Below are 20,197 nucleotides of genomic sequence, written 5' to 3'. Positions count from 1 at the left end.
GATGGTGTGGGGAGGGGTGGGTGGGCAATCTTCCAGAGATGATACCTCTGCTCTGAAGATTCAGCAGGACTTGGTTGCAATTAAACACAGGCCAAGGTGGTCAGGTAAGAACTCACCTGGCCTGTGAGTCTGTGCACGGGGGCTGTGCAGGTTAATGCTCCAAGACGCAGTACAGAAACGGATAAACCAGGAGAATAGTCGTGGGTAAGCCAGAGGTCAGTGGGTGCCAGAAATCAGGATAAGCGAGTAGAGAGCCGAGGTCAGAGGATGCCAGAAGTCAGGGTACAACAAAATAACAATCCAAGGTCAGGAGCACACTGGAACATGAAACAGCAATACTTGAACCAGAGTCAATGAACTGACACTGCCCTCAGGGAGAGGCAGTGTCTTATACCTGGCTGATTAGTGATTAGCCACAGGTGTGCTGAGAATGTTGGAGCAGCCACAGAATAACCTCCAGCCCCCAGTTCTGGATACAAGGCAAGATTAACTTCAGGCAATTTCTAGAGCTGTGTAGTGGCTCAGAGGCAAGAGAGCAAGTCCAGGATTGCAGAGTACCCAGGTTCAAGTCCCTCATCGGGCACTTCTGGAGCGACGCCGTCTGGATGTCGCAGTGAGAACTGTGACAGATATGAGTTGCACTTGTGTGACACTGTGCTCTGGCAGGCCCTGAAACACACACGTGTGAAGAAAACTGACTGCTATTACATTACAGTCAAAAAAGTTTTGGTTTTTTTTTAAATGCAAGCTATTGTGACACCAGATATGAGTGGTGGCACTGGGCAAGTGGGCACAGTATACGCTGTGAGCCTGACACACACGCTGGCAGGCAGGCAACTGCAATTAGATTACACAGGAAAAAAAAAAAGCAGACTGATGTTCTAGCCCTAAAAAGGGCTTTTTGGGGTGCTGTCCTTACAGCAGAGATCAGATGAGTCCTTCAGGACTATAGTGGACACTGAATACACTAGCCTAGCTATCGATTTCCCTATTAAATCAGCAGCAGCTACACTGTCCCTCCTCTCACTAAAAATGCAGCTTCCGAATGAATCTAAAATGGATGCTGTCCAGGAGGTGGGAGGGTCTGGGAGGGAGGGTCTGCTGCTGATTGGCTGGAAAGTGTCTGCTGACTGTGAGGTACAGGGTCAAAGTTTACTCAATGATGACGAATAGGGGGCGGACCGAACATCGCATATGTTCGCCATCCGTGGCGAACGCGAACAAGCTTTGTTGCCAGGAACTATTCGCCAGCGAACTATTCGGGACATCTCTAGTTAGGATTCCTGATTGTACCCTGTTTTTTGTGGTGTCGATAAAATTTGCAATTTCTTTGGCCATTTGGGGATTTAAGCCCATTTTGCTATCTAATGTATGTTTAACTATTTCAGTGCCATTATAAATGTTCCCTTATGAGACACTTTAAAAATAATGCCATTTTAAAAGACAGTTGGAGGTCATTCATTAAAAAGGAATTGGAAAGAATTTTCAAGGGAATTACTTTTTAGAAATAATTTTAGACTAAAACTATCAAATGAGAAAATTCGCCAAATCTGGCATTTTTTTTTTTATCTTTGTGGTTTTGGTTTGAATTCTGAAATTCCTGTGTCAATGTTACAACTATTCTGCTTTAGTGAATAAACCTCGAGTATATAGTAGACTTGCAATTTGTCCGAATATATGCCAATTGGGTGATTGTTCAAATTTCAGAACTCCAAGCCGATACGTACCTGAATCACAAACCAAACAAAACATGCAATGAGCCAGCATGATTCAGAAAATAGTCTGTAGCACCAAAAAAAAAAACTTATTGATGGGAAAAAATACAATACAATACAAGGAAAAAAGGAGGAAAAGTAAAAAAAAATAATTATATTTATTAATTATATAAATATATGTTATATTTAGATTTTTTGCATATAAATATAGTTTGCTTATTTTTTTATGGCTTATCTTATTTGAACATCTATTGGTTATTTTTTCTCACCGATCTGTAAAACAAACCATGGCAAATATGTTCCTATCAGTGTACTGTAAAATATTTATTTATAATATGTATATATTTTACAGTACATTGATTGGCCCGTTTGCTTCATCTAATTTATTTTCCTGAACCTTCATATTACTGAAATTCAGCCATTACGAAAGATGTCTTATTTTCAGCAGAAATTATTCAGCAGAACCAAATATTTAAACTGGGCACAAGTCTAGACTCAAGAATAACAATATAAGATAGTACAGTGGGACCTCGGTTAACATCATTTTCGGTTTACAAATGAAAATCCATTAAAAATACTGCCTCGGTTTACTACATTTCTTCGCCATAGAAAGCAAGTTTCCCCAGGATGCATTAGACCTGGGAGGTTTATAGCACTGCCCCCTGCATGCTGGAGCCTGTGGGTAGCACGTGGCATCGAGTGTGGAGGTGTTGGAGCGACTTTTGCATTGAGTTTTGGAGCAATTCTGGAAATTGTTTGCAGTTGTTTTGGGACTTTTTGGTGCATTTCTCAAGCTGTGGAAAGGGAGGGAGCTGAGCTTTGTCGTTTGCATGCCTTTTATTGTGTGTTCTGCATTGTGGGTTGGTTTCCATGCCAGCTCATTTTGACTTTTTTCTGACCTCCAGAACGGATTAATTGGTTTTCAATGCATTCCTATAGGAAACCACATTTTGGTTTACAAATTTTTCGCAATAAGAAACGTTCTGGAAAACGCATTAAATTCGTAAACCGAGGTCCCACTGTATAAGAATTATAATGAACTATCGGAAGAACCTTGTAATGCAGAACCCCGATCAGACCAGGTTCTAGCACCATGGGTCTAAGTGTAGAGTGATTACTTTGTTGACCCTATTGTAACTAGATATGCCATTCTTCTGTCTACTTTCTTTTGTACTCTGTTACAAAGAAACATTATTCTAGCAATTAAGGAATTTATATGAAGCAGAGATAAAGGCAGATATATGACTCTGTCTGCAACAAATTAATTGCAGATTTATTTTCAGTGCTTATGAATTGTAATGACACGACATTAAAAATTAGAGACATTATGAAAACTAGGCTTTATTGTAATTATGTCATTTGTTAATCTGTTAAGTTTGATACCATAGAACAACATCACTTGTGTATTGTTATTTAAATCACATTTAAACCTGGCACTGTTCCAATGACATCCCTTAAACAGTGCTTTAATTAGATTGGGCGGAAAGGGGCTCATCCATTGAACAAGTAATAATAATTAAGTAAAAATCAAATTGTAAAATTCAGGCTAAAATAAGCTGTAACTATAGATGGAGAATTTTTCCAAGTCAGATTTTTTTTCCCTCTAAATTTTAAAATTGGATTTTCAAATCGCTACAATTAGCGGTTTAGTGAATAAACCTCAGTGTAAATATTTCATTATTTAACTAAGGATTAGTATCAATGTGAACTTTGAATTTCCAAAATTATTTATTTTACAGCCAGTGCATAGAGGGGATCTCTAAGCATGATAAGCACTTCAGTTTGTATAGTGGTTATGGTGTAATGAGGGTGGTGGCACAATGCAACATGTTTTTGTCCAAACATTTTTTTAGTAGCTTGACAGAAAACAGGCCAGTACATGTAGCCTACCCTCTCTTCAGTCACATGAATAGTGAGGAATTTATACTTCTGCTTCACCAATATTAAGCTATTATTGGGAGGTAATAATTGGCTGAGAGCACTGGGGAGCATCTGATCCCAGCGTTCTCAATTTATTTATTTTTTATCAAAGAGGTTTATTTTTTTATTTTTATAAAAGCAGCTCTGTCATCAAATACAAACTTTATCTATTCTGCTTCTATACAGCTTCGTGTGTTTTAATCTGTGTGCTGTGGTTTTCATAAAAACATATAACAAAATGTTTGGACTACTTTGGGCAGATTTACCCACAATCCATCAGTAAAACCAATCCTGCAGGTGGGCAAACAGGAGACATCATGGGCAGGATAAAAAAATGGCTGCGCCCAGATATTGAGATCCTTCGCAAGGAAGAAACAATCATTTTAAATAAAGCAAGTGGGAAGGAGCCGATTATAAACATTAAGATACAGGGGTCATAAGGGTAGGAAACCCCGCCCCCCTCCCCCCCCCCCCCCCAAAAAAAAAAATATATATCAGAGCCAGAGAAGAACAAAATTAAAAACAAACAGCAGATATGGAAGCTACAATGCATCAGTGCATCAGTGGACTCTGCCAGTACCAAATGATGCAGCCTACAGTACTATGCATGTGGCTCTGTGCTAGGCATTGTGGGATTTCACACTCAGCACATGGAAGCACATGGAGTCCTAGACGCCACTTGAATCTGAGCTGAGAATAAGAACATTTTTCAGTTGACTTTGCAAAGCACTGGCTAGAATTGTCACCGTGTTATTGTTTTTAAGCACACCAGCTGCATCATTTGGAAAATTAAACACCAGAAGCTGTGTCAACATTACCGAGGTGTAACCTGCAAGATGATGGCTTTGACAGAAATATGATTTAGTGTAAACGATGCAAAGTATTTATAGAAAGGGATGAATTGTGGTAACAATGAAATGTTACGTAACAGAGAGTGATAGATGAGGAGGCAGACGAGGCAGGGTATTAGGTATTAACAGCTGATTCCATCCTTTTACTTTTCTGTGTCCTGATCTGCCAGTTTATCTTCAAAAAAGGGTCTTTTTAGATGGAAATGTCTTATTTCAGAAACACAATGAGTACTACAGGAGGATGTACTCAAATATCTATAAAATACTCCATAAAACAATATAGGGCATATTTGTCAAACTCCAGCCCCAAATGTGATTGGATTACAACTCGCATAAGTATCTGCCCATCTATTGCATTCAAAGAATTTAGGGATTTTTAACATCTGGAGAGCCAGAGTTTGTCATCCCCGACATAGAGTTTATTCAGTAATCAATTTTAGATAACCACTAACTGAAGTGGGGAGAAATCCACTAGTTTAGCTAGTTTTGGCCTACAATTTGCAGTTTTCTTGTAAAAAAACTCCCCAATTTTCAGCTTAGTGGAAACCTGTAATATTAGACGGTTCTAATAAAAAAATAAAACCCGATGATGATAGTTTATGTGACACAGGTTTGAGGTAGCCTTTACTTTAACATCGAAACACATCACTGATAAAATTCAGATCAGAGTCACATTATAGACTAAATGGCCCGTTCTCCAATCCCTGAATCAAAACTGGATTCAGATTAAGTTCCCAAAGCACTGAAGACAGTGTTGTCCCGGTTTCCGTTCTCCTGGTCCCTACCTTGATCTCCAGCTCGTGTATTTTTAAAATAAAGAAACACTGTTTTCATCTGGTGTTCCTCACATGTTATCTGACCGATATTTACTAGAATTAACAATATGGATACCGCACTCTCCTGGATCCCAGGGTGCCACCAGGCCTAAGGTTGGCCAATCCTCACAATGTGATTTGCAAAAAAGTAATGATGGTCCAGGCATTTAAGTTCAATCAAGTGGGCAGATTTATTGGAGCAAAATCAAAACATTTCATTACTTTTTTGCGATATTTACTAGAAGTCTTACAAATATCTCCCTGCCGGAAAGCAGTGAAAAAGATACTGCTTAAAGCAAGTAATTCAGAGCTCCATTAATGACTAATGCTAAATTACATACTATTGAGGCTACTGCAGTATTAAACATTGGATGCCAGTGCGGAGCTGTATGTTGGGCATATTCATATTAACTATATCTGTGCACAAGTTGTTCTTTCATATTTCATAAGGTGATGAATAAGGTGTGATGTTAGACGAGCAATAAACATAACTGCCCTGGGACCCAAGGTTTTACATGATTCTTTTCTTGATCAAATTGTAGCTATATTCCTATGGCATCTAGTGAGGGGGGTCATCTCTATCCCTACAGCTTAACGGAGCAACACAACCTGTCAGGGATGTACCTGTTCCCTACAGCTTACACACACCACAAGGTCTTATAATTGGCAGTATCTATAGTCAAAGGCAATGTCAGCAAGACATTTGGAACAGACAGTTAATATATCAGGCCTCTCACTGTCCCAACTTTGATCCCGGTTGTCGCACTTTTGGGGGCACCAGGGAACTGTCACCAAAAGGGTAGCGATAGTGCATCATTAGATGCACTTGCGCTATGCTCAGGGCACGAGGAGAGCACTGGAACATAGAGGTTAACTCAAGGAGATACCCAAAGTCCCTGGCCCATATGCAGGTTAACACAAATATTTAGGAGGCCCTTGAGATAACCAGTCTCCTAGGCTTATTATTATAGGGGTTCCCCTGCCATTATCTACCCTCCAAAATATGTCCACCATCATTACTGCGGGTTTTATTGCAGTGGAGCTCTGTGGTAACCTCACACTGCACATTACTAAAGGTTCATTGCTGTGGAGCTCTGTGATAACCTCAAACTGCACATTAATGTGAGTTTTATTGCTGTGGAGCTCTGTGATAACCTCACACTGCACATTACTATGAGGTTCATTGCTGTGGAGCTCTGTGATAACCTCACACTGCACATTACTATGAGGTTCATTGCTGTGGAGCTCTGTGATAACCTCAAACTGCACATTACTATGAGGTTCATTGCTGTGGAGCTCTGTCATATGCTCACCTAAGCACTTAAATAGAGAAACACCAGGTAGAAAGATAGAAATAGCAAATTAGATTACTAAACTTTCTGTCCCCCTGTTCACTAATAGTGAATTTGTTCGCAACCCAATTATATATCACAGAGCTGCAGAACGTGTAACTCTCATTTTAATAAATATGTAATAGTCATCCTGAAAAAAAATATTTCAATGCGGATTTTACGTCAATCCTTTTCTGCCATTTAAGGTGTGAACTCGTATCTATTGATTGTTAGGTTATTATGAATAGATTGTCCCTAAGTACTGACGGCTGGTTAATAGAATGACAAAGGGATGCGTTGAATAGGATTCTGATTGATGACAAATTGTGAATTTGTGTGGGCACAGTGAGCCCTACCATCTAATATTATCTGTCTTTCTACCAAAGGTCTGCCGTTACCCCACTATATAATATAAACCGAGGGGTCCAGTTTCAAGTAATATTTTTAAAGCAAGCTGAAACAGGCTTGCTACTTTATTGAGACGGTTTTACATCTTGGTTTGTAACAGTTTTTTTTAGAAAACAAGCAACACCATGCATATGGTTAATTGGAATAGTCAGTACACCATTGACTAAAAGGTGATATCCTTTAAGACCCTGTATTTACTGAAGGTGACACTGTAACACAACCCATACAGTTGCACACCTCAGTAATGGCTTCCTCACGGTCTGGCGCTGTCTAATGAATCCGAGAGTAGCTGTCAGATGTTCCCAGCTTGCACTCTAACTCGCTGTGTGCCGAACTGCAAGAGAGCAATTGATGAGGTCTACATTTGCCGGTGGTGCAAACCTCTTGCACCCCCTCCCAAACTACCAGGAAAATGTAACCCCTGCTAGACTACCAGAGAGAATTACCAGGAATTATAGCACCCTCTTCTTGAAGAAAGTCATGCAGGAGAGGGCTGCACAGAGACAACACAAACATTACATACAGCCACCACTCACACACATTACATACAACCAGAACTCCACACACCACACACACACATCACATACAGCCAGCACACACACACATTACATACAGTCAGTACTCCACACACCACACACACACAGATATCACATACAGCCAGCACACACACACACACACACACAATACATACAGCCAGCACACACACACACACATCACAGACAGCCAGCACATACACACATTACATAAAGCCAGCACACACACACATCACATACAGCCAACACACACACCTTACATATAGCCAGCTAGCACACACACACACATCACATACATCCAGCACACACACATTGCATACATCCAGCACACACACATATCACTTATAGCCAATAAACCATACACACAAAACAAATAGCCAGCACACACATAACATACAGCCAGCATACACATTACATGCAGCCAATACACACACACATTACATACAGCCAGCATACACATTACATGCAGCCAATACACACACACATTACATACAGCCAGCATACACATTACATGCAGCCAATACACACACACATTACATACAGCCAGCATGAGCTGATATTATGGTAAAAATGGGAATCAGATGTTTGGATTGGACAGGGGCCATGAGAGAACGCAATTTCAGTGCTTGCTATTTTCCATAAATATGTATCTGTCGGTAGCTCAACTCACACTGATCTCTCACCAGCTCAGCGGATTATGTACTATGAATACATCTAATAAAAGCGTTACTTGCTCTGTGGAAAAAAGTGTGGCTGAAGGTAAAGAGTTATGCTGCAGAAAGCTGCAAATGTTTTTCCTTTTTGGAGTTTTGAACAGGAAGAAACATGCAGAATATGAAACCAAAACCACTGAAGAAAATTGAGTTATGTTTGTGCATAAATACTACTCTTAACGCTAAATAATATCTCTTAAACACTACCTCTACCCAAAATACTACCTATTACCAAAATTCCTACCTGTAACCATAACTACCTCCTGTAGCCATAAATACTACCTCTACCCATAAATACTACCTCTACCCATAAATACTACCTCTACCCATAAATACTATCTTTACCCACAAATACTACCACAACCCATAAATACTACCTGTACCCATAAATACTAACTCTATCCGTAAATACACGGGTTGCCATTAATACTACCTCTACCCCTAAAAACTACATCTACCCATATTTACTAAATCTACCCGTAAATACTACCTGTTACCATTAATACTACATTTACCCATAAATACTACCTCTACCCATAAATACTACCTATTGCCAACATTTCTACCAGTAACCATAACTACCTCCTGTAGCCATAAGTACTACCTGCTACCATTAATACTACCTCTACCCATAAATACTACCTCTACCCGTAAATACTACCACAACTCTTAAATACTACCTCTACCCGTAAATACTACCACAACTCTTAAATACTACCTCTACCCGTAAATACTACCACAACCCATAAATGCTGCCACAACTCTTAAATAATTACTACCTCTACCCATAAATACTAACTATACTCATAAATACTACCACAACCCATAAATACTACATCTACCCATATATACTACCTCTACCCATAAATACTAAATCTACCCATAAATACTACCTGTTACCATTAATACTGCATCTACCCATAAATACTACCTCTACCCGTAAATACTACCTGTTACCAACATTTCTACCTGTAACCATAACAACCTCCTGTAGCCATAAATAGTACCTCTACCCATAAAAACTACCACAACTCTTAAATACTACCTCTACCCGTAAATACTACGACAACTCTTAAATACTACCTCTACCCGTAAATACTACCACAACTCTTAAATACTACCTCTACCCGTAAATACTACGACAACTCTTAAATACTACCTCTACCCGTAAATACTACCACAACCCATAAATGCTGCCACAACTCTTAAATAATTACTACCTCTACCCATAAATACTAACTATACCCATAAATACTACCACAACCCATAAATACTACATCTACCCATATATACTACCTCTACCCATAAATACTAAATCTACCCGTAAATACTACCTGTTACCAACATTTCTACCTGTAACCATAACAACCTCCTGTAGCCATAAATACTACCTCTACCCATAAAAACTACCGCTACCCGTAAATACTACGACAACTCTTAAATACTACCTCTACCCGTAAATACTACCACAGCTCTTAAATACTACCTCTACCCGTAAATACTACCACAACCCATACCCGTAAATACTACCACAACTCTTAAATACTACATCTACCCATAAATACTACCTATTACCATAAATGCTACCTCTACCTGAAAATACTACCCTCTACCTTAAAATACTACCCTCTACCCGTAAATATAACTTAATCTATAATCATAAATATTACCTGTAACTATAACTACTTGCTGTTACCATAAATACTACCTCAACCCTTAAAGACTACTTGTACCCATAATTACTACCTCTACCCATAAATAGGACCTCTACCTGAAAATACTACCACTACCCATAAATACTACCTCCACCTGAAAATACTACCACTACCCATAAATACTATCTCTACCCATAAATACTACCGGTTAACATAAATACTGCCTCTACCCATAAATACTACCCTCGACCTGTAAATACTATCACATGCCATAAACACTACATCTACCTGTAAATACTACCACAACTCATAAATTCTACCTGTACTCCTAAATACTACCTGTACCCATAACTTCTACCACTACCCATAAATACTACATCTACCCACAAATATACCACTACCCATAAATACTACCGGTTAACATAAATACTGCCTCTACCCATAAATACTACCTGTTACCATACAGACTACCTCTAACCATAAATACTACCTTTAACCATAAATACTACCTCTACTCATAAATACTACCTGAACCATAAATATTATCTGTATACCTCGACAGTATTCCTTTAAATACTAACCCTGTTTCCCAATTCTACCCCCAAAGTAAAATTAGCATACCCTTAATTGCAATGGTAAATGCAAACACCAAAACTAATATACAAACCCCAACACTTCCTACACTAAAAGCTTAATTGTAACTCTAACCCTATCCGAAACATCATACAATATAACATAACAACCATGCTAATACATGTATGAGGCATTTTGTGTTTGTGTAATTTTTAGTCGCTTCAGAAATAAATAAATTAAATCCAAGTGCTAATTTTCAATGCACGGATAGGACACATATCATTGGACATATACAACCGTGATCAAACGACCGTATTCACACTTTCTCATGGTCGTGAAGACCCTGGATGTAAAAACACTATATCCAATAGTTAAATGTTTGGTGACCAGCTCTGAATGTGGGCTACTAAGATAATCAGAGAAGAACAAGTTTCAGAATTGCGCAGATTTTTACATCGAGAACTTACAGATATAATTAGAAACACGCCGACTTGCTTTTTATACCAATAAGAAAAACAGTAGGCACAATTAATTGAGTGTTACGGCAGTGGATATTGCTTTTAAAAAAAGATATTTTAAAAAATAAATAGTAATAAATTTCAGTGACAGAACATGACGTGCGCAGTGCACCGGAGCCTACGTTTAAACCTTGTGTTTCATATGTCAGTTCTATAAGAAATTAAACGCACAAATTATTGAAATTAGAACATCTTTCAATAGCTGGATACAGTTACACACCACATTACAAAAAATGCTCGGAAACCTTTTCCTTTCCAGCCCCCACAGGCTCCTTTCCCACGCAGACGACATACATGGCCAGAATTCTAATATATTCGTATGACTCACAGCATAGAAGGGAATGTATCCAACCTTACACAGGGAGGAACTAACATCCCTAATCTGTTTCTGTGTGTGCCCTGCATTAGTCATTGCTATGTGAGCAGCATGCAGGTTGGCTGTAACGCTGGCTAAAGCAGAGCAAACATTGCTTTTTTTTTCTACTTCCATTCATGATTTCAGCATACAGCAAGACCTTCTCTGTGACCCGGAGATCTATTTCTAATAACGTAAAAAAACATTCACCAAAAATTCTTCAAAATACAGGTTTTCAAATGTAATACTAGATCAGATAGATAGACAGACAGACAGACTCGTTTGAGAAGGGTTCTCGATATGTTTGTTACCGTATGTCCGCCTTGTCTTGTTGCAACTGATTGTTGGTTAGCCCATGTGCAGTGCTGTCAAGTGTTTTAGCGCTAGAAAACACAGACAGACAAGGTACACAGACAGACAGACAAAAAGACAAGAAGGACGGACAGATGGGTGGATAGTCAAACATACAATAGATCAGGCTTCCCCAAACTCCGGCCCTCCAGATGTTGTTGAACTACAACTCCCATGCTTCTATGAATTAAATAGATAGGCTGAGAATCATGGGAGTTGTAGTTAAGCAAAATCTGGAGGGCCGGAGTTTGGGGAAGCCTGCGATAGATAGACAGACAAACACAGACAGATTCAAACGGGTAACCAATGAAGAGCTGAGAGCAAATTAAAAGCTTTGCTGCTTATTATATTTATTTTTTTGTAATAATTTAGTAAGATATTATTTTACTGCAACACCTCCATGCAATTATGTACAAACATAACAATATGAGAATTTAGCATAATGTGGGGTTGTTTCACATATATAAAACCTTTTGACAAATGTTTAGATTTATTTGAGTGAAATTGTATGTAGGACTCCTGGTTTCATGTGTATGGATTAGAATAACACATTCATTCCTTAAACAAATACACAGTATGTATGCGAGGGGATTTGGTACCAGAGTTTCATTATAATCTTATGGGTTTGATTTCATTTTGTTTTCCTTATTGTTCGATGTCATTGCTTGCATCTGCAACTGATATTCAGAACATTTATGTGGGATTTCGTAAACAACCAAAATAATAAAAAATAAACCTAAAATTAAAGGGTTTTATTCACTCAGCTGCAAATTTAAGTGACATAAATAACAACTTTGAAAATTTATGCTAAAACAGCCAAGCTCTGACAATAATGTATTTGGAAACAAAAGCAAAAGTGAAGGTTCTATATGAAGTCACTGTTTTAGGAATTTGTGTGTTCTGCATCTTTGTCTTTCTCCTGTTTATAAGCTTCTAGATTGCCGTCCTGGTCATGTGTGTCCTTTCATGTCACTGACGTGGTATGTGAAGGAGACACAGACACAGAGGAGGAGAGTTATTAAAGGATCACTGTAGTGTCAGGAAAACAAAGCGGTTTTCCTGACACTATAGTGCCCTGAGGGTGCCCCTTTTAGCAGCTTACCTTATTCCTGGTGACCCCTCCTCCCCCGCCGACATCAGCTCCCCCGTCCAACGTCAACTGATACAAATGCGCAATGCTTTCCTATGGACGCTCTGCATGATGGAGGCATAATATGCCTCCAGCGTCACAGATGCGCCTCTAGTGGCTGTCCAGAAGACAGCCACTGGAGGCTGGCTTAACCCCAAATGTAAACATAGCAGTTTCTCTAAAACTGCTATGTTTAAATCTAAAGGGTTAAAACCTGAGGGACCTGGCACCCAGACTACTTCATTGAGCTGAAGTGGTCTGGGTGACTATAGTGTCCCTTTAAACTGTTCTTGATCTAAAACGTGGTGAAAAATTGTAAAAGTGAAGTACTCATCACCAGAATATGTCTACTGATTCCATTAGGTTCCACGTTGATTTCTCGACTTTTACAATTTTCCACCCCTTGTCAGATCACAGCACTTTAATACATTTTCACCCGGATTAATGTTTCTCGTCCTTTGATGCAATGTGTGCCTTGGTCAAGCTGGGACAGAACTGGATGATGTCAATTTCTCAGTCTATTTTAATTGATAATGGAATAATTTTTAAAAATTGATGGTTCCCCTAAGTAGGAACTGGTTTTGTCCTGGCTATTTCAGTGCTAGTAAAATTCTGGCTATATTTATTTCATTGGAGACATATGCCTCGTTTCCACTGAGCGGATCGGTTCGGGTTGGTACAGTTTGGAATGTTTAGAATGGACCAGCCCATTCTGGTGAGCGTTTCCACCGCAAGTCAGACCTTCAGGGCCATGCAGGGTTTAGAAAAAATGCTCTTCCTGTCCACCAATCAATGGATTGTATAGTAGTTCCGCCCTAACCGAACCATTCCATTTTCTATGGCCCTACATCTGAAGCAGGACCCTGAATGGATTGGTACGGTTCGCTTGTATGGACCACTTTCATAATGGAAACACCCAAAATAGCGAACCATACCGAACTGAACCGAACCGATCCGCTCAGTGGAAACGAGGCATTAGTAAGTTGTGTCAAGACATTCTTCCCAACAGTCTGGGTTTGGCAGGGCAGTCCCAAATCTGAGGTCCTGTGTCACCATCCCATGGAACTTGAGGAATTCCCATAATGCAGAGTGTGAGCATATTAGTAGATATGCTTGCACTGTGCGAATTAAGATAAGGGCATTGAGCGCATGTGCAGAGTGTTGTAAAAGCACATGCTGTCTTCAGTAGGTCAGGCCAGCGCAATGGCCGGTCAGCTAGGCCGACATGACACTTTTCAGATGTGTCCATCACGTTCAGATGTGATTGGATTGTCCAAATAAGTTACCAATGATAAAAGACACATTACTGGCACACCATCTCTTGTCATGGCATCAATATCCTGGCTACATTCCTCCTAAAACTGGAAATTATGGATGGCAGCTCAGTATATGTAGGTTAAATACACAAAGCTGACTTGACTCAACTTCACCAGTAAATGGGGCACCCACCATTTACCTTGTCACATATTTCACAAGTAGTGCTTTGTGAATAAACCTCTTAATAGGAAGCCAATTTCATATCCCAAGTTTACCATTTACAATGGCAGTAGGTATTACTTTTTTCCCCCAAAAGTAGGGAAAAATGCTATGGGGTACCTTCCTTTACCGTGTATCTTAATAAATTGTAATTTTTAAGGCAAAATAGGCAAATTTAGAAAATGTATTAATCTCATTTTTTTTCCCCATCAAGTATAGGATATTGCTTGGTCAGAAATGTGCCATTCCCTGTTTGATTCCTGACCCTGATACCTGATTTAGCGAATAACCCTGACAGAATCTGAAAGAGCATTATTAGTTGTTTTTCTATTCTGCTCCACTTGTTGCTGAGCTGCCAGCAATCATCTCTAAATGAAATATCCCTGATGTGAATGCACGCTGAACCAGGCCATGAATACCACAGAGCATCACAATGCATGTCCTTGGGTTTCTGTTGCACTCTCTATACCAAGGCACAAGTGGAGGAATAAAAAAAACATAATACACTTTGTTGAAAGACTGCTCTGAATTTTTTCAAGGTCCTGTATGCATTTTTTCACCCTACTCTGCTAATGCTTGAAAAGGATCATTTTGAATGTACTGGCTAAAGCACTTTTTTTTTTAGTTATTACTTCATTTGTACATTACCTTGACGATTGCATTATCTCAGCTTAACAATCATTATTAAAGGGACACGCCATGCTACCTGCCACACACGTTAGGTGCACTGTGTAGGTTAGGTTACAGTTAGTTATACTGGGTGGGATTATATTATTAAAGGGACACTCCAGGCTCCCACACACGTTAGGTGCACTGTGTAGGTTAGGTTACAGTTAGTTATACTGGGTGAGTTTATATTATTAAAGGGACAATCCAGGCTCCCACACATGTTAGGTGCACTGTGTAGGCTAGGTTACAGTTAGTTATACTGGGTGGGGTTATATTATTAAAGGGACACTCCAGGCTCCCACACACGTTAGGTGCACTGTGTAGGTTAGGTTACAGTTGGTTATACTGGGTGGGTATATATTATTAAAGGGATACTCCAGGCTCCCACACACGTTACGTGCACTGTGTAGGTTAGGTTACAGTTAGTTATACTGGATGGGTTTATATTATTAAAGGGACAATCCAGGCTCCCACACATGTTAGGTGCACTGTGTAGGCTAGGTTACAGTTAGTTATACTGGGTGGGGTTATATTATTAAAGGGACACTCCAGGCTCCCACACACGTTAGGTGCACTGTGTAGGTTAGGTTACAGTTGGTTATACTGGGTGGGTATATATTATTAAAGGGATACTCCAGGCTCCCACACACGTTACGTGCACTGTGTAGGTTAGGTTACAGTTAGTTATACTGGATGGGTTTATATTATTAAAGGGACACTCCAGGCTCCCACACACGTTACGTGCACTGTGTAGGTTAGGTTACAGTTAGTTATACTGGCTGGGTTTATATTATTAAAGGGACACGCCATGCTACCTACCACACACATTAGGTGCACTGTGTAGGTTAGGTTACAGTTAGTTATACTGGGTGGGTTTATATTATTAAAGGGACATTTCAGGCTCCTACACACATAAGGTGCACTGTGTAGGTTAGGTTACAGTTAGTTATACTGGGTGGGTTTATATTATTAAAGGGACACTCCACGCTCCAAAACATGTTTGTTGCACTGTGTAGGTTAAGTTATAGTTAGTTATACCGGGTGGGTTTTATGTTATTAAAGGGACACTCCAGGCTCCCAAACACTTTAGGTGCACTGTGTAGGTTAGGTTAAAGTTATACTGGATGGGTTTATATTATTAAAGGGACACTCCAGGCTCCCACACACATTCGGTGCACTGTGTAGGTTAGATTACAGTTAATTATACTTGGTAGGTTTATTTTATTAAAGGGACACTCCAGGCTCCCATACATGTTAGGTGCACTGTGTAGGTTAGGTTACAGTTATACTGGGTGGGTTTATATTATTAAAGGGACACTCCAGGCTGCCATACATGTTATGTGCACTGTGTAGGTTAGGTTACATTTAGTTAAACTGGGTGGGTGGAATTTGTTTTTTCAAATTTATCAAAACAACTTATAAACCAACCAGAATTGTTTGAGAGGATCAGTGGCTCAGCCATTTTTACTGGTACCCTTTTCACCAAAACAGGTATCCGGGCTCTTGGTAGGACATCTGTACAGTTTTAAATTAAATTGGTCAGAACAAAAAATATTGAAAATCTGTGGTTCTACAGCAGATTTATTTACAGCCAGTTCGTCCCCAACATTTCCCCCAAATCTCCCTGCCTGCATGCATGCAGATATATCAGTGTCGTTTTGACAGATAAACCTGTGAGCATGTAATGACCAAGTGTGTTCATTCTCTTTTAAGGGCACTCTCAGTCAGATGCTGAAAAACTCTGCTCAGAAACACATTAGAAAAATCCCTCAATAACCTCGACATCCCCCTCAATAACCTCCTCACCACTATTTTGGGCCATCGTCTCATGCAAAAAGCACTTACATTGACTGTTTGAATGTTACACATCCACACTTGCTTTTGTCTCCTGTATACATTGTATTTATTATTATGTCATTAACAGAAAAAAACATTGCAAAAATGTGGTTTAATCACTGTGAAATCCAACAGAATCTGCATGAACATTCTAATGATCCCAATGGTGGTTGCTCCACTGGACCACTTTTCTCTTAGTGACACTTCCTATTTAATGTTTTTGTCATAAAAATAAAGAAATCAACAACTGGCAGAAACCTTTATAAATCATCTGGTTTGTGTTATATCTTGAGGACCACTTAAACAGCTCTGAGGATCTAGAAACCAAATATAGAGGAATTATGTTCGGGATGGCCAAAATGTAGGTCCACAAAATTTGTGGAACTACAACACTTTGCTTCATTTGATTTGCGTTTGTTCATATAGTTTAGGTTCTACCCTTTGTATCTACCATTTGGAATCTATAATTTGGCCATCTGTACTGTATATATCTGAGCAGTACAAAAAATTTGGTTTTAGGTTTTTTTAATCTTTCTACAGTGATAGATTAGGCCGCATTAGTTATTAAATTTCAACCTGCCCTTGAAATATTTTTAGTAAAGTGGGTGAAGTCTGGATAATATATCACACTGTGTGATTAAATTAAACACATGGTACAAACCTTCTGCTGAGCAGTCCCTGACAGCTTTGAGACATGAGTCATCATTCCAAATTTGATGGCAGCCCTGGGCTTAATTTCCTTCTTTTCTTTGTCAGGTTCATCCATGACAGAAGTTACGCTGAAGATATGGGCTCTTTGGATGAGACAGATGAACCACAGAACCAACACACGATGGGAACAGACCAGTCCCAGAACGTAGAACAGAATCCGCAGTACAGCTGGGCTGCTCTCTGGAATGTTATGACAATAGGGGGCAGTATTTGTCTCCTTGCCCTCTCACAAATTCTAGTAGGTCCTTCGGTTAATTTTATTGTGTTCTTCACTCCATGAAATAATTAAATAAGCTGCAGTTTTACCTATGGACTTTACAGGTGAGATTGATTCAGAATCAGTTCGTTTGACAGTTACAAAGAATTATATTTTGGACAAATTAATTATTTTTGCACATCTTGTTGGCATAATCAGGTTTTTTTCAAACTTTGTTTTTTTTAACCCCAAATTTTTTAAGGTATTGGTAAGATTGAACATTACAACTTGTGCATGTTTCTCAAATCGTGTCCAATGCTCAGCTGGAAAATCAATACAAATTTCATTATGGAATCTCTTTATTTTAATTGTTACATTGGCTGGAAAGAGACATGTGCCCATCAAGTTCAGCCTTTATCATATCTGTTTTTTGCTGTTGATCAAAAATTCCCTCTTAAACCCAGAATAGCAGTTAGATTTTTCCTTTGATCAAGAAGCTATTAACCCACAATTTAAAAATCCTATCATTGAATATTATGTTTTTGCAAGTATGCATCCAGGTGCTGTTTAAACATCTATACATATTCTGACAAAACCATCTCTCCAAATAGAGAATTCCACATCCTTATTGTTCTTACTGTGCAAAAAAACTTTCCTTTGCCTTAGACTAAATTTCTTTTCTTCCAGTCTAAACGCGTGTATAGTTATTTTTGTGAATCAAATGTTCTGACTATTACCAACTATTCCTAACACTAAATACCAACTAGTCTGGTGTTACAGAAAGCTGTAATAATAATAATAACTAAATTCACACACAAAAAACATTATATGCACAGAACCAGGAAAATAAGAAGCAACGTGATATTTGGCCTTTAATTCTGATATCATGTTAAATTGTTTTAAATGACAATTACATAGAAAAATAAATAACACCCCAGGAATTATTTATCCTTGGGATAAAACTCTGAAAATCCTATTCAGTGAAATAAGAATTGTAAGGAATTCACAGTAAATTTCAAAGAAACAAACATAAATACACAAACGGAAAGCATAACTGACTCATAGAACTTTTAATTTCAACCATTTTTGGCTTCGAAATTGAAATTCAGTTTGCTTACCTGAAATTTCTCACCTTAGTAAATAGCCCTGTGAGAATTGGTATTTCGTTGTCTGTTCCCTTCTCTAATGATATTCAGCAAAAGGCATATCCCTGGTCCATATTCGCACTCTGACTCTTAGTTTCATGTGGATACCAAATCAAATCAACGTCAGCAAGACTAAAATAATGTAACAAAGATATTTAAAATAAAAGAACAGGCAGAGGAGTATTAGAAAAAACTGAAAATAAAACAGTTGGACATATATCAAACTTTGTACTTTTCCAACAGTCCTCCCCCTTTATTGCTGGCAGACCTAAACCTGGCAGTGGGTGTTTAATAGTGTATTACAACCATGTAATGAAGCCAATATTAGAATATTCTTTAGATATTCTGATGAAATGAGTAAGGTTGTGTTTTGTTTTGTTTTTCTGTTATTGTTCACCATAAAATATGTTTCCAGGCATCATAAAAATATTTGCATATTAATGCACAGACGTCTTCTACAAAAAAATATGTTTATGCTGTTTTGCTATGGGAATAAACTGAAGTTCCCATTAGACGTGCAAAAATTAGTTTTAACACATTCCTCTAAAAAAAAAAAAAAAAAAGCAAAAAAAAAAAGCCTTAAAACCACCGAACAAATTGATTCCGAATTCCATTCATTTACATTTCCGAGTTAACAACCTGAATAGTCTGAATCGAAACAGGGCCGGTGCAAGGATTTTTGCCGCCCTAGGCAAAAGTAAAGTTTGCCGCCCCCCATCCCTCCCCCGATATGACATCACAATGCCCCATGTTAACTAACGCAAGTGCTGCAGTGCCACCGTGTTTACATTAAAAGGCCTGCAGGGACAGGCTATAGACACCAGAACCACTACATTAAGCTGCAGTGGTTCTGGGGACTAAAGTGTCCCTTTAATGTGAGGTAAATTAGAGATTAGTGCCACGAATAATATACTAGATTGCCTACTTACAATCAGATGAGGATGGTGATGGGCTCTACCTGCAGTCTGGCTCCACTGGTCTAGTGTAGAACAGGCTCTCTGGAGGCTGTTTGTGTTCTGGGAGAACAGGAAGAAGGCTCCATTTTTTTTAAGGCCCTTTGCACAGCTCAAGGTCTGGGCCCCAGGGTCCACCTTCATGTTCCACCAATTAGTTTGTTCACAGGAGTAGGGGATGTCCTGATATGTGTGTAAGGAATGCATTGTGTGAATCTGTGTTTGTATGTGTAAGGGCTGCAATGAGTGTTTCTGTGTATGTACGGGATGCAGTGTGTGCGTCTGTAAGGGGTGCATTGAGTGTGTGTAAGGAATGCATTGTGTGTTTCTGTGTGTGTAAGGGA

The 20,197-nt window shown here is 38.9% G+C and overlaps 1 protein-coding gene across 1 annotated transcript in view; it reads left to right on the top strand.

Annotated features, from left to right (window-relative positions):
* PTPN5 (protein tyrosine phosphatase non-receptor type 5) overlaps positions 1-20,197 on the top strand; it is a 149,553-nt gene that overhangs the window by 50,148 nt on the left and 79,208 nt on the right. The window contains exon 3 of the mRNA XM_063437423.1: positions 17,605-17,797. Coding sequence (XP_063293493.1) covers positions 17,636-17,797 — 162 coding nt within the window. The 5' untranslated portion in view covers positions 17,605-17,635. The remainder of the gene's footprint in view (positions 1-17,604; positions 17,798-20,197) is intronic.

The sequence above is a fragment of the Pelobates fuscus genome, chromosome 12 (assembly GCF_036172605.1).
Source record: "Pelobates fuscus isolate aPelFus1 chromosome 12, aPelFus1.pri, whole genome shotgun sequence".
Classification (NCBI taxonomy): Eukaryota; Metazoa; Chordata; class Amphibia; order Anura; family Pelobatidae; genus Pelobates; species Pelobates fuscus.
The sequence above is the reverse complement of the archived record's forward strand: the minus strand, read 5'-3'. Positions and strand labels throughout refer to the sequence as shown.